Raw genomic sequence first — 23,516 nt, 5'->3', positions numbered from 1 at the left:
CTTTAAATACATAGTAATGTGTTCCAGAGCCTTAGAATTTTTTTCAGGAAATTGGCTATAATTTCTGGACAACCATGGGCCTACTGTGACTTTTATGAACTTAGTATAACATGTTCCCACACACATACTTGCTACAAGTGGTAGTAATAGAAATGTGGGTGTTTCTGTTCATTGTAATACGTAATCACCTTTTGTCATTTTCTTCTCTAAATTTGAAAGTACATGTACTGGTTGTAGAAGTGAAGAAACAGGCGTGTTGACTTTAGCAAGTACATTACCTGAGTGTGGGTGTGAGCTCTATAAAAGAAAAGAAGCCTCTCATTTCCAGTAATTTTCAGTGTCCTTTGGGTGAGGCCAGGCAATGTTCCCACCCTCTTCAAAGACTTGGCTTTGTTGGCTTTTTGGGCCACCTTTCTGTGTATATCTCAGGCCTTGAATGTGGAAGGATGGCCTAATGGAAAATAAGATTGGAGAAAGGACTTGAAGTTAACATAGTCTTTCAGGAAAGGGACAATGAAAATAAAGTACATTGGTTTAGATCAGAAGCTTCAGCTAATGAGATTTCCATAGGCAGTTTGGGTGATCTGTTACAGATCTATGAATATAGTGTTTCTTGAAGAAAAATTCACAGTAATTATGAGCTTACTCTAGAAAATATGTACATTCATTATAGATATCTGTAAATTTTATGTTAGTATAAGGGGGAGGGCGGGAGGGGGGACGGGGGAAGGGGTGGCGGCGGCGCTAAATGTGAACTGGAGTCTCTGAAATGACCAGAAGAGATTCAGTGAAAATGAAGACTGGGAAAAATAAGGGAAGGGAAAGAAAAGATGAGGAAGAACCAAATGGAAAACAGAAGTGGTAGGAAAATGAAAGGGAAGAGAGCAAAGAAAAAAAAGAAGTGGAGGAAGGAGCAGGAAGGGGTAAGAAAGATGGTAAGAAGAAGAGAGAAGGGGAAAGAAAATAAAGGAAAAGGGAGACAGGGATGTATTTAATCTGTATAGATTATTTTCATCTAGTTTACAGTACGGAGCCCACAGACAATGTTAGTGGCTCAGTTTTAGGTGTGATGTATTCTGAAGCTTTGTCCTGGAATGTCTTAAGCTTTTCTATGTTTGAGACAATGTATTATGTCTCTTCTACCCTGATAATAACTGTATCACAACTGCTTGTTTCTCTTCCATTCTATACTATACTGTACAAGTCATACCCTTCACACAGTTGCATCCCCAGAGTTTTCCATGACTTTGAAGACTACACTGCAGGACAGTACAAAATATTTATCACTGTCTCCTGACACCTTTCCTGACTCACAGCTATCTCCTGCCTGCTGAACACAGCAATTTACAGAATCACAGAATGCCTTGGGTTGGAAGGGACCTCAAGAGTCATGAATCTCCAGTCCCCCACGAAGGCAGGACCACTAACCTCCCCATTTAATACTTGACCAGGCTGCCCAGGGCCCCATCCAACCTGGCCTTGAATGCCTCCAGGGACGGGGCATCCACAGCCTCTCTGGGCAGCCTGTGCCAGCACCTCACCACTCTCATCGTAAAGAACTTTCCCCCTAACATCCAACCTAAATCTGCCCTCCTCTAACTTAAAAGTTTGCGTGCTGCACAGATTTCTGGCTGGAGGCAGGTTCAATGGAGCCTGAAGAGATTCTGTTCCCTTAGCTCAGCCCTTAATCTCTCTTTAGGAGAGGAGCTACTTGGGGCATAGCTCCTTTAAATGATTTAGGCGTTTGCTGCACCCATCAAGGGGCCAGCATGGTTTCAATTCATTCTTAGAATGAGGAATGCTAAAAAAGTAAATCTGTTATTGTCTGAAGTTGGAAGCAATTTCAGGCAAGCATTTAAACCAAACAGTTCAGAATTCATTTGTAGGCAGAATGGGAATATGAATGCTCTTAGAGAATACGTACAGATAATATTAACTTTTAAGTCCATAATATCTGTCATTCATATATACATCTATTTTTTAGTACTAGTGTAATTTATTTAATACTTTCTATTTTTTCACAGAAAATTAACAGCAAAATAGTTTTCTAGCTGAGAGTTTCCCAGAGACCCAGATGCTTTAAACTGATTCCAGAAAATGTCATTCTTAATCTGACTAACAGTTTGAAAAGAAAGAAGAGGCAAACTCCATAGGGTGTGACTTGTGCTACCAGGCTCTGCTCTATGTGATTTTGTTGTTAATTGTTTGCATTTTCTTGCATCTTTTGTAAGCTCTGTCACAGAATTTGGTTTCTCAAACTGATTAATTTTGCAAGCAAGCATTATGAAGAGAAACAATGCTGAATGAAGATGTACTGATTGGCAGTATGTGTTGCTGTATTTTATGGAAGCTGGTTTTAGAATCTTTCTAATTTGATAGTAGGTCAAATGTGCAGATGGCCATGCAAAATATGAACGTTGTGTTTGTAGTTTTCTTCTGTCAGGAGCTCATACACTGTGCCTATGAAAGCTGGTTAGATTTAACTCTACTGTATGAAGGGCTGTTCTGCATTGAGTCGAGATGAAATCAAATACCACACAGTATGATTATCCTGTCTTATCGTGCAGATGATGTTTGCCATTTAAACATCTATTTCTCTGACCTCTTTATATGTCTGCTGCTTAACTGTGTTTTATATGAAACACCATTTCATAAGACATAATGCGAGAATGAAATAATAATCTTCTTTAATGTAGTTGAATGTTAAAATCAGCTAGTGAAACAGTTTTGTCGTATGATAGTCTGACCTAAATGCCTTATATGAAGGTAAAAATGCATTCAAAATATGGTATAAATCTATCTGTCAGCAGAGTATGTTACAATACTGAAGATGTAAGCTTCTTTTACGTGTTTTAGGAAGAGTGTATCAGCAGAATTAACTGTGCCATATCAACATATTTTATGATAACTTCTAATAATATCAGTCTTGTTGAATTTTTTTTTTTTTTTTTTTGTGTGTGTGAAGGATATTCTGTATTTTAAAATCCAAATTATAATCAGAAGTTTGTGGTTTCAATTCTTCGGTGAAAGTCATCTGGAAAAAGTTAATATTTGTAAAGTCAGAATGAGCTTGAGCTTGATTTGCAATTCTACAGTTCAGATACAGTATCTGTTTAATCTTTTTGCCTACAAAATACAGTGTAAGTTTTGACTAGTAAGATGTAAGTAAAAAAGCATGAAATCTGATCCTTCTTATTCATTATAAGTAATTGTCCTGTGCTGTGGAGTATGTTTAGGTGCCACACAAACATCAAAGGCATTCCTGCTGTGACTGGGGCTGTTTAGTCTGTGGAAAAGGAGGCTGAGGGGAAACCTTATTGCTCTCTTCCAGTACCTGGAAGATGCTTACAGTGAGAGTGGGGCAAGTCTCTTCTCACTGGTGACAGGTGACATGACAAGGGGAAATGGCCTCAAGTTGCGCCAAGGTAAGTTTAGGTTGGATGTTAGGAAATGCTACCTTACAGAGAGGGTAGTTAAGCACTGGATTAGGCTACCCAGGGAAGTGGTTGAGTAACTGTCCCTGGATGTGTTTAAGAGCTGTTTGGATGTGGTGCTCAGAGATATGATTTAGCAGAGGGTTGTTAGAGTTAGGGTACTATGGTTAGGCTGCGGTTGGACTTGATGATCTTTGAGGTCTTTTCCAATCCGAGTAATTCTATGATTCTATGACTGAATAAATCAAGCAACTCCTGTATCTAGTTAGTCTGTTTCTTCTTCTGCTGGTGCTATGGGACATGTGGCATGTTCTTAGAATTATAGCCATGATGCTGATGTGTGACTGTATGAAAGCAATGCATCACCTAAAAATTTGAACACTGCTGGCTCCTATTAATGGTGTTGCATACAATTGAGAAGATTCCCAGAGATGAGAAAGAATATGTTGGAGGTCGTCAGTATTAAAATAGTGACAATGGCAAGGTATAAAATGAGCGGTGTAAATACAACATAACTATAAAAAAAAAAATCTGAACCCAAATATTCTTCTGACTATAAATAAAGAGCATAATTAATCACAGAAAGTAAGTGTGCTCTGTGGAAAGGTTGTTTATTTATGAAGAAGACATGGTGGTATGAATGGTGCATATCACCATCATGGCAAGGATGGTGGAGATTGATTTTTATGGTAGTCGCTGGTGATGGAAGCTGTTGTTTCTTGTCTCTGCTCCCAGGCATTCCTTGTTGCTCAGCATTTTACCTTTGTTGCATTTTTGTTCCTTAAAGTTCCTTCAGCGTTACTAGAGGAAATGGGGGAGTTCATGTCAAAGGTCATTTTTTGCTAGTTAATGCTGAAAAAAGACCTGTTGCATAACAGTCTTAGCTAGATTTGTGCCGTTGTGTAACAACAGAAGTATTAGGAACATAAATGTAGTCTCCATGTCTTTCTTGCTAGTAGAAATATTGAGAAAGTCCTTTTATTTAAAGGATTAACAGAAAAAAGTATGTGCGTATTATCTGTTGAAATGTCATAGTCAGTGTCATTTCAACCAGTTCTTGAGAGGTTTTTTTAGATGAAGGTACTATTCTGGCCACAACAGTGTTAATGTTTCTGTCACAATAACTCCAGGCAGCCCTACAGGCTTGTGGAGGAGTGGCTGGAAAGCTGCCTGACAGAAAGGGACCTTGGTGTGCTGATGGACAGTCAGCTGAATATGAGCCAGCAGTGTGCCCAGGTGGCCAAGAAAGTCAGTGGCATCCTGACTTGTATCAGGAATGGTGTGGTGAGCAGAACTAGGGAAGTCATCCTGCCCCTGTACTCAGCACCCACCCTTGAGTGATGCATTCAATTTAGGACACCTCAATATAGAAAGGATAAAGAGGTGCTGGAGCAGGTCCAAAGAAGGGCAACAAGGCTTGTGAAGGGCTTGGAGAATATGCCTTATGAGTAGTGACTGAAGGAACTGGGGCTGCTTAGTCTGGGGAAAAGAAAGCTGAGGGGTGACCTTATTGCTCTCTTCCAATGCCTGAAGGGTGATTGCAGTGAGAGCAGGGCTGGTCTCTTCTCACTGGTGATAGGACGAGGGGAAATGACTTCAGGTTGTACCAGGGTAAGTTTAGGTTGGATATCAGGAAAAACTTATTTACAGAGGGTTGTTAAGCACTGGAATAGGCTCCCCAGGGAGGTGGTTGAGTCACCATCCCTGAATGTGTTTAAAAGCTGTTTGGATGTGGTGCTCAGGCTCCTGATTTAGTGGAGTGTTGTTAGAGTTAGGGTAGTTTGGCTAGGTTGTGGTTGGACTTGATTATGTTTTAAGGTTTTCTCCAACCTGAGCAATTCTATGATTCAGAAATGTTGAATGATTCAGAAATGTTCAGAAATGAGTCAGAATGGGACTATTCTCTCAATGGGTTTATGCAATATGAAGAATCTGCAGCACAAAGGCAAGACATGGAGAAACTGACCCATAAACATAAACTTGTCCATGCATGTAGTATACTACAAAGTGTATTGTTAAAAAATAAAAAAATAAAAATAAAAAAAAAATCTCAGAATGAGTTCTGTAAAGCACTTTACATCTTAATGGCAATTTGTGCTTAAATAGTATCAGTCCCTAGATAGATTTTTACATGATTATCAACTTCACTGAGTATATACACAGAATTTTGTAGACAATACTTATCAAGAAGGTCATAGTTTGAATGAGGCATCATTAACAACTATTTTAGTGTCTCTTTATTCTATGAGGTGAAAATATGTCCACTTAGAATGACAGAGGTTAAATTAGTCAAACTGTGGGATGAGGCCTCAGTGAAATAAGAGCATTGCAATCTTGTGTCCAGTCAGAAACAGCAGGGCTGCAGAGAAAGGAAACCCAGTAGAAAGTATCTCATTGATCATCTTTGTACTCTGAAAAATTAAAAACAAAAAACAAACAAACAAACAAACAAAAAAAGCAAAACACCAAAAACCAAACAAACAACATAACCAGTGCTCCTTCTGTTGCAGTGTTTTGGCTTTCGTTACCATTTCGAATTAGTGCATGAGTTTAATTCAAGTTATCTAACAAACTGTAGGTCTCTTTGAGATCTGGTACCTCAGTCTAAGATCCTTCCTTTAGGCTGTTCTTCTATTCATTGGAAACTCAGACAAGATCCTTCAAAGAATGGCACCTTCCACTTGTCAGATTTAGAATTTGTTAGGCAGTCTTAAGCTATTTTATGGGTTAGGGACATAAAATCCCAGTATTTGTACTGGGGAAAATTATTTTTTATAGAATACCACATTGTTCAGGCATCTTCCTTCTGACCTGTGGTTTTTACAGCATAGTCCTCAGCAAAAGACTTTCAGCAGTAAAAGGTGCTAAGGCTAGAAGGGCCTGACAAAAAAAATATGTTCTGTATTGTGAATGGTGGACTTCTCTTACTTCTCCTATATCCACAAGGTTATATAGCTCTCATATGACTACAAGTTAGAAGAAAGCACTCTGCTTCCAGTTTAACAATTAGGCAGGGGGATTTTTTGCATTAATCTCTGGTGCATACTGGTACATATTTGCAATCTTACAAAACTTGTTCAAAGGAGAATTAGGACCGATGGAACTGTACTTCTGAATTTTTCATGATCATTTCTGCAGTTCTTCTCTGCCAAGGCACACCACGGGGTACAAAGAGTAATTTTCTGGTAGGCTCTGCTTTTGTTACTAGGTCAGTATTTCCAATTATGAGCTTGTCTGCGTCACTGGGAGTTTCAGATAATTTCCTTAGAAGGAAACCTCTGACGTGCTTAGAGTTAGTTTATTCAGCAAAAAAAAAAGCATCTGTGCAGAAAAAGCTTATTGATTACTCTGAGGATGCAAATTAACCATTCCAAAGGGTCTTTGTAGAGCAGAGTGTATATCCTAAATCAGTAAATTAAGAAGGTTCTGTGTTTGAATGTATATGCTATACATAAATTGAGTGACTTCCGAAAGGAATCAGTGCTATTTAGCTATAATACACATTCGCTGTCTAGATTTTTCCATCTTTCTCTTATCAAAGCTTCTTCCTTTACTCTGAAAAATTAAAAACTACAGGAATTGTAGCATACAGATGAGATCTATTTTGTCTAATCTGAAATATTAGTAAATAATTTTGAAGTTTACCTAATGTGTATATGTGTGTTTCTAATTGGTATATACGTGAGAGAGCAGAGTTGTATGTTTCCTGATTCCTCTGTGCCAGAAAGTTGGTGTTTGCTGAGATAATTCTTATTTGATGTGAATTTACAAAAACTGTATAAATCAGGTGTTCAACAGTTCACAGCATTCTGCTTTTAAACAGCTTGTGCCTACTCTCTTGGAAGACACTAAATGCAATGGGGAGAGGAAGAGCTCTTTGCTCACATTAGGATTAAACTGCATTTACAAAGCTGTGCAGAAGTGGGCATCTCTGTGATTTGTTTTGTGCAAGTTACTGTGTTTCTTAGCCTTTTAGAGACTTTAAAATGTAGAAATAAGGAAAGAGGGAACAAATAGCAGAGCATTTTAATCTCTCTTAAAAATACATGTTATTATTTTTGCTCTTTGTTTTTGTTTCCAGGTACAAGAAGACACATGAGACCCTGAGCCATGCAGGACAAAAAGCAACAGCTGCTATCAGCAATGTAGGAACTGCTATCAGCAAGAAGTTTGGAGATATGAGGTATAGGAGCTACTGTTTCACTGCCCTTACTTTGAGGAGAAACAATATAAAAGCCTATCAGCTTCTCTTTTTGGTCTACAATAGTGTTCTGGTATTTCAGGTAGTTGGAGTATTTTAAAGCATTCGTTGTTTTGAACCAAAAAGAAGGTAACAATGAATGAAAGTAATGTTTTTACTCAAGTCCTGTTTTTATCAATAAACAAATAAATAATCCTTTTGGAACAGCTTAGCAACTGAAGGAAATGTTCAATAAAATGGAACACAATACTGCAGTAAGGTCTCTATTAACCCAGTTTTACTCATATGGGTATTATGGACACAAAGATCATCTAAGGAAAACAACATACTGTGGAGAATATGTGTGGAAAGATGATAAAGAAATATTTCAAGCTATTTTTTATCATCTTTTCCAGGATGTGCAAAGGATGCAGCAAAAGTAGTACCACATTCTGAAGATGAATTTTTATTATCTAGCAAACTTTTACTGCCTTTTTTTTCTTTTTTAATTTAATTTGATCTGTCTCATCAGAAGAGACAGATAAACTATGATGGAAATAACAGGGATTGAGGGGAAGAATTACCATTTAAGTACTTAAATGTCAGGCTTCACATACTAGTGTATCTTTGAAAGTACTAATCCTAAGGTTCCTCAAAGTGGGAGCATGAAAGAAGAAAATGTAGGCTGTGAATCAACACTTAAGTTTTCAGTTTGGCAGCAGGATTATAGAATTTCTTCTTGTGTGTTTAAGGGAGTTGATTTGTGTGTGTGTGTGTGTGTGTGTGATGAAGTAAATGGGCTTGAATATTAGAATAAAGGTCTCATTTGTTAGAGATACTAATGTATGTTTACTCTTTGGTCATTTTCACTGTATTAACCCATTTTACAGTACTTCAAATCCTTTTGGGGTTTTTAATGCAATTTTTTTCCCTAACTCATTTCTTAATCAGAATCTTCTGAAATCTTTAGAGTCATATCTATCTTTTACACACAGCCAAACAAAACCTCTGCAAAAATACTACTGCTTGCTAGTAGGTGTAATTTGAAAAAGGAAAATCTTCATCACAGTATGATCTGCCTTACAATGTTTGTTTCCATGTTAAAGTTGAAAATGGAAATCCAGTGTCTTGCAACTAGCTTATGAACATAAGCTAAGAGCTGCTTGACCTCATACGCTTAAACTTCTCCTGTTATATATGCTTGTTCTTTCTTTTGATGCCTTCTCACTCTTCTGTATGAGAAATACTGAATATAGTCCTAATGTCATCTTCTGTGTTGCTCATGAATTTGTTTGGTTTTATGATGTAGCCTTTTATCCAGCCTCAGGCTCAGTTGCATATGTTGGTTTTTGGTGTTTTTTTTTCACATTTTTTTTTTTTTCAACCACTGTTAATTCTTAGTGCATTTTCTTCTTTCATAGCTGTATAGTATATATTTAAGAGAGTCACGATGAGGAGTTTGTGCACCATGTGGCATGCATGTATTCTGTTTCATCCTATGTTCTTTCCTCAAACTTTCTTATGTAACAAAGGCAAAGCCAGGGCTTGGTGAACAATACTGATGCTTCAGTGCTTTGGATCCTTACATCAGGGATCAGAGTTGATGTGTAAATACCCAGTATGCTGGTTCTTGATGGTAGAGGGAAAGAAGAACAACAATTCAGTACTTCTCAGGTCATGTTACTGTGCTTTGTATAGCGTGTCAAATTTCTGCTAACGCTGAAATCATCTCTTCACTGTAATAGAGCATGTTTTTCCCTTAGTATTGCCCTTAATTACTGACTGCTACCGAATTTGTTTCTCCTCCCTGTCAGTACCAACCCCCCACCCTTTGGTGATTGTGCTTGTGAGTAACACTTGGAAAGCAGATGGGTAGTATTTATCTCATTAGCCCTTTATCCAAGAGGCTGAGTCCACAAGCATTTGAAGGGGTCTCACTGTAAACCTTACCACTTGAATGGCCTGGTTTAAAAATATTTTCTCCTACTCCAGTGCTGGTCATGGTTGGAGGAATAAGCTGTAAAAAGGCATGTTTTCACTGTTTTTTCTTCCTTCATTTTTTTTTTTCCTAATCCAAATAATTTTATTTCAGTGATCAAGCACATGCATTACCTTTGTCCCTTTCCGTAATGCTGATTTAAACACACATCAGACACTGACTTAATTCTGTTGCTTAAGCATTAAGGCTGATGCTCACCAGCAGCATCCAGATGCAAATCCCAGTTCTGCTTTCATTCAGAATGGACACTTGAAACTGCTTTATAGAATCTAGATAATCGTTGTAATTCCCCATATGTTCAACAGTCTGGTGTGTTTGCTCTTTACCCCATCTGTGGCAGTGGCGGATTTGAATGGTCTTACAGTCAGCCTGTTGCCACCAGATTTTCTTACCACTTCATCTCCTTCTCATATTATTTCTGTTAACATTTTCGGACATGAAGGAGGAAGGCAGTGGAGAAGAGAGGAGTACCAGGTTTCTTGTAGAGCAGTAGTGTGCTTCTGGGAGACCTGGGCCCAGACACTTGAATATTTCAAAGTCATGCCATGTTGAGCTGAGATTTTATATGGGGCTAAGGGGCTTTACCCCCTGCTCCTTTGTATGCTGGCAGTGTTTGGATCTTTTCCTGAAATACTATTGGACTGCTCTGCAGAATTTCAGCTCTGCTTGTGGCTTCTATAGAGATAAGTTGTCATCCCAAGTGGGAGAATTTCTGTTTGTTTGTTTGTTTATTTTAAAATAAAAACATAAAGATGCCACAGCAGTAAGGTAAATGCATACATTTTAGTACTATATGTACGCTGTCATGTATATTGATATACAAGAAAATCTATTTGACGATTAAACTAACAGAGGCATGAAGATTAGGGCAGCAACAGTTATGCTACTTATACATCCTTCATTCAGCTGTCTCACACATTCTCTTTAATTACATGATCACGCGGAACCCTTTCAAATTCAGTTCCTGGGATGAGCCCACTCTGAAAATGAATGAGGGTAGTATGATGACTTATTCCAGAAGATGAAAGATACATGTGGAAAGAGGCAGAAGAGTACAGGCAGGGAGAGGTTGTTGGCATGATGGAGGTGGATGGTTCTCCCCTCAGAGATGACTTAATGTTAGGGAAAAGCATTAACCTGTTACTTTTTAAGCATCTTGACAATAGCACAATGACAGTATCAAAAATGAGTTTGTCAAGAAAACTACCTTAAACTGTCACCAACACCTGTCATAGAGGATGGATTAGGGGCAGGGGTTGCAATGGAATATGGCTTATATAAGGCTCTGCCCACTGTTTTCACAATCCTCTAAGGAAGCTGAAGAAGTATAGTTTAGGTGTTACTGCTTTAGCAAGAAGAGAGCATAGGCAGCAGGCAATTACATTCAAGGAATAGGTGTCAGTCGCTCATTATAACACAGGATTTAGCAGGCTTCTGACCTGAGTCTGTTAAACTTCAACAATTCCACTGCTGACTTAGACAATGGCATCATGTGTACACATGAACCACCTAGATGACTGCAGTGGGAGGGAATGCAGGATCTTTAGACAGCAAGATTAGAATTCAAAATGAGATGTTAAAATCTGATGAAGGGAGGAGTAAAGTGCTGCACTAACAGATGATAAAAAGTCAAATGCAGAGGTGGTGAGTACAGAGCAGCCAGCTCACCAGCTCTGCAGTTAAGGTAAGGACTTGGTATGTGCTGGACTTGTGGCTTGCAAATGCAGCACGAGTCCATGTTGTCATGATACTTCTGCTAATCTAAACTGAATTCCAGCATTTGTTGCAGGAGTGCTGTATATCCAAGATTTGGGAGAGAGTTGTGTTGGTCAGCTCAGATGAGGCTTCAACTGAAGTATTTGTGTCAGAGCAGGGTGTACAAGTGAACTGGAATAAATGCAGATGTGAATCAGAACAATAACAAGTGCTTCAGTGGGGCTGAACAAAGAAAGGAAAAAAAAATGAGAGATTAAGATATATCCATGTATGAGAAGTGTATGTATATGTGATAATGAGCCCTGTAAACATCAATGAAGAAATCCTTGCTTTTCTTCAGAGCAAGGTGTGAGTAGTGTGCAGTAAATAATATGTCACAACACACACTGGAAAAAGATGTCAAGAGAGTAACCATTGAAGTGACGTTCATTAAGTCTGTGCCACCTCTCTGGCTCCCTGCGGGATGCAGGTGTTCCCTTGAAGTGTCTGTAATTAAAGGCTGCACCAGTAATACACTGATGAAGGAGAGGCAGTCTGCATCATCATTTTTCAACTTGGGAACCTTAATGACATCCTTTAAATATTGTATATCAGTGTGACTCTCCTAGTTCTACTGCCTTAATTAAGTTTCCCGTGAGCCGGAAAGCAGCATCAAAGTGTTTCAAGTGTTATTTTAAACAAGGAAGAAGTATTTTAGAAAATGTCAATTTGGGAATTAAAAAGCTCGCTATTTTTTGTACCCGCCTCAACATAGAGATGATTAAGAAATCCAAAAAGAGGCAAAGAAAAACAAGTATTTGATGCTGCACATGCAAATTTCAAACTAGCCTTATCTCCTCTTTAATGATGTAAAGGTAGGACTTGGGGAGGGAAACCAGTTAGCATTGGTCAAACCTGACCTAAGGGTGAGGATGCAAAGTTTAGCAGGCACAATTTCCCTTCTGTATGCAGTGTGTGAAGAAGCACGTGAAAATTCTTGCCTTGAAGGGAATCTAAGCTGATCACAGTGTAGTGTGAATGAGGATGATTTTCTCCTTGGGCACTTTGGCATGCTGCAGATAATGTATATATTTTCATTGCATTTTTATAATACTTCTAACTCTTGCTTTTCTTTTCTTGTGCATCCTCCAAAGATCACATTCTATTAGGTAAGACACATTATTCTTTGAATGGTACCTCTATATTTAGCAGGATTTGCTTTATGGAAGGTAACACAGTAACCTCTTTCTTTTCAGTGTTGCTATGTATGATACAAACTTAGCTACATGAAATGTAACACCTCATTAATATAGCATAGCTTGTGTGATGAGGAAAGGACTGGACTAAGAGCCTAGAGTGAGTTTGCCTTGCACTTAAGTAGTTTTGTCTTAAATTCAAATAATGAATGCATTCAAAGATGCTGCTCTTGGGAAAACCTACAATTATGTAATCCCATTCCCTTAACAGTCTTTTTTTTTTCTGTCAGAGGTTAGAACACAAAGAGCGAACACTTAGCAAAAAGAAAACAAAAAACAAAACAGTTTAGTCAGCAAAGTATTATGAAGATTCATTAAAAAAAAATAATTACCTCCCCATTAATAAGGTAGAACTGTATTAGCCATGAAGTGTGCATGTTTAGAAGTCTGTAGTCCTGGGAAGATTTCCAAAGGTAAGACAAGTTCTTAACCTAATTAGTATAACTAGTTCTTTATCTTCTTTGGAGCTTGAATATATTGATGCTACAAAGCACTTCAGCATATGATGAATAATGTTTGCTGAAAGATTCCATAAGTGTTTGGTTTGATGTCAGCTCAACTCAACAGAGGGGCCCCGCACAGCCGTTGAGTCCTGACAGTCTGTCCAGCCTCGTACTATTTCCAGTGCATGGGGCAGCTCATCAAATCCTTCCTTACCAGCCAAGTGGCATCCAAATGCTGGTTTTTACTTCATTGTGAAAACTTCAGAATGTGATATAGATTGACCTTTCTGTCTCACTCTGACATGAAACCAAAATGTAGCACATAGCAGTCTTCATCAGGAAAAATCTTTGTTCTTTTGCCCCTGCACTGAGCCCTTGGAAATCTCTCCCCATCATTGGCACGAGTGCCTTTAGAAAAGCTTTCTGTTTGAGCCTTCTCGTAAAACATGAACATGTTGTCACTCTTCCTATAACTTGCATTCTCACCTCTTTAAAGAAAATAAAAGATGAACTCAGTAAAATACGCACTTAGTATTCAGATTGTCTGCCACATGCCATCTCTCAGCTGTGCAAATTTAATTTGGTGCAATGTAATCTTCTTATTCTGAGCTTTGAAATGTTTTGCTACTAGCAGAGGAGCAATCTATGCTGAAATACTTCCAAATGCTTATTTTCTGCCTGTTTGTCATGTGTTACAAGACTAACGCTTGTTTCAATTAACTAGAGTTGTTAAAGATCTGCACTCCTGATGTGTTCAGGCCAATCTTTCATAAATCTGAAAAATGATGTGAAAAATTAAACATGAAAACTCCGTATTATCTGCTGTCAGTTCTTGTCTATCTGAGTTGATCAAAGCCTTGAAATATTTACAGCAGAAATGGTTTGTGTAATTCTCACTGTCCTTCCTTCTTGCCAAACAGTTCTTCTCCCCACACCTATTTTTGAATCTGGGGGGAAAAAATGGCATTTGTGTATTTATGGACGCAGTGTCTATCTGAATTTATATGGTTTAGGAAAAAAGTGTGCTGTTTATACATATGAGTTCTCTCTTCTTGTTTTTAATGCTATAATCATGCTTTACTTGTTTGCAGCCGTATATTGGTGTCCCTTAAAAGTCTTACTCTTTTTGATCAGATCAAGCTGCAGCTGTCAGGCAGCACTGAAAGTAGCCATACATGGATTTTTGAAACAATGCATATTTTTGCTATGCACAACTTAATCATAATGTTCAGATGCAAATGTAATTTTGAACAGTTCTTGCACTTCAAGTAGAGAATATTCAGAACAGGCTTGATGCTTCCCAGCAGATGTTGTAACAGCAGAGCTGACCCTGGTGGCCCAGGTGGGAGAATATGGCTAGTTAACTCAAGAGGTTAGGATGGGCAGCCAGCTGTAGGGATAGAGGTGCAGAGGAGGATCTTTGAGTGTTCTGGTGAATCTGTCCTCTGCCTTCCTATCTGCCAATATATGTGTTGCTGGGAAGTCTGAGGATGGAAGAAGAAAGTGTGGCATGTAGAATGAGATGGTAGCTTTGGAGAACAGTGCTTCCTATACTTGGTGATGTTGAGGTGTGAAGGAAAGGGTGAAGTGTCTCAGAGAAATAAGGACAGGAACTGCTGCAGCTGTGAGGGTTGTCTCTGTTGAAGTAACCTCTCGTTTAGATAGTTTTTTGTGCATGAAGCTCTAAAAACTGGGAGCTTGCGCTGGCTGTTTGGTCTATATGCATTGTACGTGCAACAAAGCTAGGCAGCTGCCTGTTTATCAACTGCTTAGAATGAGCAGTGTTCAGGCTTGCAAACCTGAGGTGTCTTGTATTCACCCAATACAGAGCGTATTGTCTGTGACTGAGGAATATGAAGATGCTCTCTGTTCTTTTGTCATGTTGCATGTTTTTGTAGATAGCAGGGTTCTGTATCCTTTAAATCATATTGCTAGGGACTGTTCTGCATCATTCTTTGAGCCTTATGCAATTGCTCATCAGCTGACGGGAGAATGTGATGGTAAGATCTTTGGTGCCAAAAGTGAACTGGATTTCAAGTGAATTTGACAAGCTGTTACCATCAGAAATGGAGTGTCATTACTCTTAAATTAACTTGCACTATAAATATGCATTCAAGATATAAAAATGATGTGTTATAATCATGTTGCAAACAGAATTTTACAGCTTTTTTTCTTATCTTTTGCTTTCATCCCCCAGCTACTCTATTCGCCATTCCATAAGCATGCCTGCAATGAGGTAATATGCTACTTGTATTGCACTTTCTATGTTGATGGTCAAAATTGTAATGAGGATGGATTTGCATATTTTGATCCTAATCCTGCAATTTTTAGTCAGATGACTTCAACCAATTAAGGTTATTCATGTAGATAAGGACCACAGGACTGGCCATCTGCGGTTTTATTGTTAGTGGTTTTCTTTTTTCTTTTAATTGCATTAACTGTTTAACCTCTGGTTCAATCTTTTGAGTAAAGGAAGCAGTTCTGAAATGTATTTGAGTGGTCGAGTGTTATCAGATTTGTATTACTGAACCTGAAAATCCAGAACATCATCCAAAGCCCATTAATGTCAGAAATCCCTTTGGATCAAGCACCTATGTAAGATTTTTGAATGCTTTTGCAAAAGAGTGCTTTTGTATGTGAATGGCTATAATCGTGCTTTACTTGATCGTTGCCAAATATCAATGTCTCTTGAAGTTTTCAGTAAGATTAGGATCTACTTTTCTTTTTACCCTCTCCGTCTCTAAATATATTAATATTGCTGCTCCCTACCAAGCATGTGGGGAAAAGTCAATATACAACAGTAGGTGGAAAAAGCCCAAGAACAAAATCGTTAAATAACTGATTCATTATACTGTACTGGGCTTAGGGAGTTCCTATTACCTATTTGTTTTGTACTCCCTTTACTAAACAAGAGGAACCCTGCTGAACAACAGTGGAGGCTCCTCACTAATAATGAAGCACAAAGCATGCTATAATTGAGCTCTCCGTTGTCAAGCAAGGAGCAGAAAAGCAGAAGGGAATATTAGACTGCGAACTCCCTTTACCCATTGTCGATTTGTCCAAGTCTTTTGTGCTGGCTGAACCACTAGAGGAGGTGACAAGCTTTTGTACTTCAGCTTGTTTAGTTCTAGTATGTATTTCCACACAGGAGATGGATTTTTCAGCAGTGGGGAAGCTGCTGGTAAGAGGGGAAAAAAGACATCTTTCTAAGCAACTAGAGGGCACCTTGGGTATGGATCGCGATGGGGATCCATACTCTCACTTTAGAACGCAATGATTCAGAAAACAATCAATGGTTTACTAGGGAGGTTCAGCTTTTGCAAATTGGTAGCTAAAAAACACTCATCTGATTACACAGAATCACACAGAGCCACAGAATTGTAGGGGTTGGAGGGACCACCTTAATTGGATTTGATTGACAATAACACCAGTGATTTTTCGTACCCTAGTCATCCATAGCCCTGTGCTGCCAACCAGTCTTCACTCTTTCGTACCACTGTTGCCTGGTGAAAATTAATGAAATTGTGAAGATACTTCATTAATTCTGCAAATGACTCTCTTTCCTTCAACTTTCTATTTCTCTTAGGAATTCTCCCACTTTCAAATCATTTGAAGAGAAGGTTGAGACCACTGTCACAAGCCTTAAGGTAATGATTAGGGGCTGTTACATGGCTGTGCTTGAAGTGTATCTATCACACTTAAAGACATTTCTGTCATTTGTATGGGAAACTGAATGTGCTGTTCCATTCAGAATTTCATGGAACTGCAGGAGTACCAATAGAAAATGAGAACAACATGCAGAAAAAAGTCTTTCTCTGTTTCACTACTGCAAAATTACTTCTGCTGTCTGCCAAAGTAAATAAGTGGTCTCAAAAATACAACACCCCTCCCCCCCCCCCCCCAGAAAAAAAAAAAAAAAAAAAAAAAAGGATGGTACCAAGGTGTAAAGTTCACCATAGCTGCAAATGCTTTTTATGCTTAACATTTCCATCAGAGAAATTGTTACTGCAGTGGGACACTAGAGCTTGAAAGGTCTGAATTCCTGCTTCTTGTTGTCAAATGTTCAAATTGCTTATGTTTTCATGTTCCTTCTACCTCTGCCCATTTAGACAGATCCTCATTGGAACACCTGAGGTTTGAAATGGATTTATTTATTTTTGTTTCCTACCACTCTACAGTTAGAAGAAACTACATGGGAGAAGCGCAGTGCTTTTTGAACCCACTCAGGAATTCAGTCTCAAGGCTTTTAGTCTTGTCAGTATGTCTAGCTCCCAGGCTTGCTTTCATCCTCCCAGAGTCTCCATGAACTCATTTGTCCTACAGCTATGACCAACCTGAGGGGGATGTCTTAAAGCCTTTTTGCCAAGACAAGAAGTTGTGTCCAAAGTCAGCTTTCACATCCCATGCAGTGTTAATTGTCCAGCTTTATTTGCATACCCTCTGAAATTGTCTAAAATATTTTCTGTCTGTATTCTCTTTCTCTCCTTAATTTCTTTCTGCAGATGTAGGAAGGGAGCTGCAATTGTGGCCCTAGAGTGCCACTAATGCTGGCTGAGGACAGCTGGGAATGTCTCAGCATAGTTCTTCCTTTTCCCTGACCATTCTGAGGCTTGCAAGATTAGGAAGGCCTACAGGATGAAAAGTATAGGCTGTCCCTTCAATTCTAGGAACTTGTTGTGATCTGAAAAAGTGAAGAATTTCCCAGAGAGGCTTCTGACCACAGACAGTAGTAGCAGCATTACTCTTTTTTATTTATTTATTTTGTTGCTTTTCATATTAGGTACAGAATCAATGATCCTGCAGTGTTATGTAGCCAATGAAAACTGATCATCAGCTTTCATTCATTTCAAAGTCAAATTTTAAATTATGCTCTTGAGGTTGAATTTTGGGTTACGGCTTTTCTTAGGGAGATGCATTAGTTCACATTAGAAGTGAAGTCAGTATTAGACTGACAGGATCTGGGTCCCTGACTCCTAAACTCTTCTGAAAATCAGAACACTGCTGAACTGTTCCCTGTATTCAATTACTAAAAACCTTGATAGAGACATTTGGTAAAGTGATTTGTGTCATTCTTGTTTTCTCACAGAAGAGTAGGCAGAGAAGCAAACAGCAAATAAAACTGCATTTGTGTTTATTATTGTTATGTGCCTCAGTGCAGATGCAGCTCATCCAAATTGTCTGAAATAGTGCAGCAGCAGTCTCCACCTTCACACTCGCGCTGATCAGTTTGAGTCAATGTTCTTGTGGAGACTTTTTGAATTGGGAAACTAAGTAATGAGCTTTGCAGTGAAAACTAAATAATAGCTTTACTAGGCAGTTGCTGCCTTTTCCTTGCAAGTTCTGGACCAAATAATATATATTCTAGCAAATAGTATATATTTAACAACATACATATATATCTGTAGAACTGTTACTTGCAAAAATTGGTGATAAACTGCTATTTCTGGTAGGCTCTGCTGACTTACAGAATGGATACACACTTCTACTTGTAGTGAGTGTGACTTAAACTGTCAGAGCACAAATCCAGTATTCTACTACTTTGTTTTACTGAACTTTCAAGCTAGGTAAGCTCCTGTGCTTGCTGATGAAACAAAGGATTACGTAGGATTAACCCTTTGGAAACTTAGGACACAGTGTTCATTTGGTTAAAATAATCTTCCTAAGCATTTGGTGACTGGCAAGCTGGAAAAATACCAGCATTTCTTTAATTCCTGTTGCAGTTTTGGGATGGAGTAAGAAAGTTTTGCCCTATTTTCAGACTTGAATCAGCTTAAATCAGGCATATCAGCAAGGAAAACCACAAAAGAATGTTCTTTTAGCAAGACTACCCTCTGAAATCAGCTTTGTCTCTTCTTACAGTCTTGACCATTTCCAAAGCTTTAGATAAAGCCTTTTCTTTAATTTTTATTTTCTTGATTAGGAAAACTCAATTTCAGACTTTAAGCGATACTGTATTTTGGTACTTATATTTATATTTACAAATTCAGCAAACTGTAGCTTTTTGAACGTAGATGACTTCTGAGCAGTCATTTGTTTCATTAATACAACTGGATTTTTTTTTCTCCTGGGAAAATGCTGTGGGCAGTTTTACATATCAGTACTAGATACCTACAGGCATTGTAAGGGAGGCAAGTTGTTGGTTTGGTCACTGGGTTATAAAATTCCTTCTGTAGTTCAAAATTACCCCAAGGTTCATGTATCTGGAGAAAAGCTATGTTACTGATGCTGGGGGATGGACCACTTAACTCAGCAAAAATACCAGTTCCTTTCAGAGCCCATCAGTCTGTGCAGAACTGGAAAAACAGAGAAACAAGCATGAGGTACTCACGTAAAGAACCATGCTAAGTTCACTGGCAGGATATGTGATCTTAACTGGAATCTACCTAGGAGTCAGTTCCTTTGAGTTTATCATGAAGTCCAAAGGCCGGCTGACAATTCTGATTGAGAAGTTTAAAAGTTGGAGAAGGGGATACTTTATTTGATGATTTGTGTAACTTTTGCTCTTTGAAAACAACTACCATGCTCTGCCTGCTTTGAACAGTTTTCAGTTCTCTGTGGCCATGGGGTGGAACATGGATGGGACCTGCTACGGTGTGAGTAGAGGAATTTGCTGTTCTTTTTCTTTTCCTTGTTTCAGACCAAGGTGGGTGGAACAAGCCACACTGGGGGCAGTTTTGAAGAAGTTCTCAGCTCCACAGCCCATGCCAGTGCTCAGAGCTCTCTGGCTGGCACCCGACTTCCTGAGAGCGAAGAAGAGCTTCAGTGTTAGGCTGAAGGGCCTCGCTCAGAGACTTGCCTAGGCCATGGTTTCCAGACCTCCCTCAACATCCAACACATGCGACGAGGTTTTGTGGGTTTTGAAAAACTGCCTCCCTGACCTCCTGCTGGAGAAAGTTTCCTCTCTGTATTTGCATTTTGGATATGCCATTTTATCATCAGGTATTTTGTATGCTATAGAGACCACATGCCAGTAACTGAGTCATAGCACTCTATGTTCGGTAACATTGTGACCAAAAGAATTTTTATTTTCACCACAGTTCTCTCCAGAAATCTCCCAGTCTGTCTCTCTTCTTTCAGTTTAAAGTTTTCTATCTATCTCTTGTTTTCCAACTCCTCTCTCAGTGCCACAGCAGACAGATGGACCTCGAGATTTCTGCTGCCAGCAATAGTCCGTACACCAGCTGTCTATCAGCCATACCAGGTGCCCTTCGATCAGGGGTGTCTGTACATGATTTATTTCCTAGTGAAAATAAAATAGCTTATTGTCACCTAAGAAAAGCTTTTTTCTCCTTCACTGATATGGCCTGGTATTGCCCTCCAGTCAGTCAGCAGAGTTAACGAGGACAGGAAGGGACACTTGGTTATTCATATAGAAACTAAGCTGATCACAGCTGCCCATTTAAGCTGATCGTTGTAGCTGGAAAGGCTTCAGTTTAAAAATATGTTCCATGGCTTGCTCTCTGTGGTTTGATAAGATTCAACAGCATAAGCTAATTAAAAAGGGAAGTGGAGCATGGGGGAGGGGTAACCTCCAATAATGTTGCCTCCATATCTTCCCCTCAAAAAGAAGGGAAGGTAAATTATTTATGACTGAACAGCATGAGTGTCAGTCAAAATACAGCCTTATGTGAAAGAATACAATTCCAGCAATTGATTAAAGATGTGCCATAGGATAGAGAGCTCATGCCTTCAGTCCACATTTCAGAGCTGCAAGCTTGAGTCTCATTTCTTACACTACACATGATGAGTAGGTAATTCTTGTTTCAAATTTTGTCCTTCATCCTGGGGCACAGTTATCCCAACTGCATTCCAGCTACTTGATCACCATGAGCCAGTCATCTCTCTGAGCTTCGATTCAGCATGTTTTCTTGCATCATCTTAACATTTCTTCAGGAAAAGAGCAGCATACTTGTGGTGGTATCTTGCTGTCTTAATGAGCACTTGTCAGTCTGCATGTTGCATTGCTCTGTTCACCAGACTGAGATGAGCACAACTTCATCAAAAGGATAAACAAAATGGAAAACAGTCTGGCTACTTTCAAAATGGATGCTTGTTTTGAGCTTGAGCCAAAGCTTCAGATCAGCGTTAGTGAGTTTGACATTACAGACTGCTTAAAATCTTGTGAAGAAACTTGGCTTCATGTGATTTTTTTTTCCAATGTGGCTTTTGTTATAGTTTTGACAGTTAGAAATCCTTTAACTTCTGTCTGGTAGAACATTATGAACTTTGGACATTTATTTCAAATTACTCTTTAATATGATTTTTAGCATGGAAACAAGTTGAATTAGGTTTCTAGTACAGTTTTCCTGTGACAGGTTGCTAGCTTATTTTGCAGTGGTTTTGTGTATAAACATGAATTAATTTAAACAAAATTATTAATAGTCATTTAGTTTGTGTAAATGAAGTCACTGATATTGTTATTAAAAAGAAGTTTCTCTTACTCTTTCACTCTGTGGTGTTTTCTCTTTAATTCCCTTTGTTCACCAGTAACACTGTATATCCCTTGTCTAAGCCTTGCTGTTACAGGAGGGTACTGAGGTATGCTGTGAGTTCAGCATCAGCCATTCCTCTAGTTTTTAAATCTGGCTACTCCCTTCCCAATCTGAAATTCTCCATGGAAATCTGTGGCCCAGGTTTCAATAATTTTGCTCTGTGAATGACAGAATGGTTGAATGTGTTCAGTAAAGGTGAAATATGTGGCAGAGAGCATCTGAAAGCCTTCTGATTAGGGCCAACAGGCATACCAAGGTTAAAACACAGAGCCCAAGCACAGGATGGAGATTTAACCCTCCATCTATATTTATGTGTACATATATATGTTTTGAGGAAAGCAGTAGGTTGTTTTTTTAGCTTCATTCATTAAGAGAACAATTTAAGAACTTTCATGCCCACATCCCAAGCAGCACTGTGCATTGCCAGCCAGGAAAACCTCCAGCTGCATTGGAAGAACCAACTGTTCCTGCTGGGGCAGCACCTGCTGTGTGTTCTCATCAAACACCCTCTAAGGACTACTTTTCTTCTTTGTCAGTACTGTTCTCAACTCTACCCACTGCATTTGGAGCTCTCATGTTTGGCCTTCAATAAAGCCCAATAAAGAATATGATTGTACATATCTCAGTGGAATACAAATGCCGGAGAACAGTAGGCCCTGCACAAAGCCCCGTGGGACCCATTCCTGCAGCATGACAATCAGCTATCAATAACTAACTACTAATCAGCTGCCTGTTGCTCAGTAAATTGTACCTGTTGTTCCAGCATCTCCACAGGGCACAACTGCTGCCCTTGGGAGGTTCCCTGAGCAGAGCAGTCATCTCACACCCCCTCTAGCCCAAGATGCTTTGCAGAGTTTGAGCGCTGCGCAGGTTGCTTAAGGCAGAATCTTCTGGCCCCTCTGTGTCTCTGCCAAAGGAACCAGCTGAAGAACACAGTGCAAGTTCTCATCAGGCCCCTAAGGTTTGTGTAAAGGGGACATATCCTGGAGTCACAGCACCTAAAGACATGCACTTGATGAGCAGAAACAAACTCCATAACCTGAATCACAGAATCACCCGGGTTGGAAGGGACCTCAAGGATCATGAAGTTCCAACCCCCCTGCCTGGCAGGGCCACCAAACTTCCACATTTACTAGATCAGGTTGCCCAGGGCCCCATCCAACCTGGCCTTGAACACCTCAATCCACAGCATCCCTGGGGAGCCTGTTCCAGGACCTCACCACTCTCCTAGTAAAGAAAAAAATATCCCCCTGTTAGGATATAAAGCAGGTATGATTTAATAAAGAGATGTGCACACAGCCCTGGTGCAAGGGGTTAACACTCCAAACTTGCACACAGTAAGGAAAAAGCGTGCTACAGATATAGGCTGATACATAATCAATAGTCTCCCCCCAAGCTTGGGTACATATTCATTACACTCCCTGCAACCTCATTTGCAAATGATTCCCCCCTTCCCTATCTCCCAGTGGGCTCCTCTCTGTAGCAAGAGCTCCTGTTTTCTTCTGGTGTAAGCTTTTGATCTTGTACAAGGGGTGTTCCTGCACATCACACATCAGTGTCATCTTGCCCTGTGAATATCTAATCACCTTGCAGCCAGATGTACTCAGGCTGTTCTCAAACTCTTACCTTTATGGTCTTCTTCCCCTTATTTTCCCAGACTTAGTGTCTGCGATACCTCCATTTCTCTGTGTCCCCCCCCCCCAACATAAACTATCTGTAACTATCCCCTGTCTTGGTTTCTGTGGAGTCCTTTCCTTTTCTATAGTGAGGTGTTCCCTTTCCTTTATTGCAGGGCCCTTTTCACCCTTCACATTCAGCAAACTTACCTGCCTTGAAAGGGGATTACAATTTAGTTTTATGCTGTCTCGCTTGACACGAAGCTGAAGCTAGGTAGAAAAGATAGCTCCAAGTCTCCACCATAACCTCTCCAAGTGCAAACTTTCATTATCTGGTAACTGAAGCAGCACCTTACACACCAGCTGTGTTCCTGATGCAACAGTTAGTTAATAACACATAC

At 39.4% G+C, this 23,516-nt stretch overlaps 1 protein-coding gene across 2 annotated transcripts in view; it reads left to right on the top strand.

The window, feature by feature from the left end:
- The window catches only part of TPD52L1 (TPD52 like 1), a 48,893-nt gene extending 27,440 nt beyond the window's left edge, over positions 1-21,453 (top strand). Inside the window, exons 4-8 of one of the 2 annotated variants that reach the window (XM_015858778.2) lie at positions 7,516-7,617; positions 12,463-12,477; positions 15,205-15,243; positions 16,594-16,654; positions 19,645-21,453. In XM_015858778.2, coding sequence (XP_015714264.1) covers positions 7,516-7,617; positions 12,463-12,477; positions 15,205-15,243; positions 16,594-16,654; positions 19,645-19,776 — 349 coding nt within the window. In that variant the 3' untranslated portion in view covers positions 19,777-21,453. The remainder of the gene's footprint in view (positions 1-7,515; positions 7,618-12,462; positions 12,478-15,204; positions 15,244-16,593; positions 16,655-19,644) is intronic. The other variant, XM_032443289.1, reaches the window with a different exon arrangement.
- Positions 21,454-23,516: the final 2,063 nt, after the last annotated feature.

This window comes from Coturnix japonica, chromosome 3 (assembly GCF_001577835.2).
Source record: "Coturnix japonica isolate 7356 chromosome 3, Coturnix japonica 2.1, whole genome shotgun sequence".
In the NCBI taxonomy this organism is placed as follows: Eukaryota; Metazoa; Chordata; class Aves; order Galliformes; family Phasianidae; genus Coturnix; species Coturnix japonica.
This window is presented reverse-complemented; position numbering and strand designations above follow the sequence as displayed.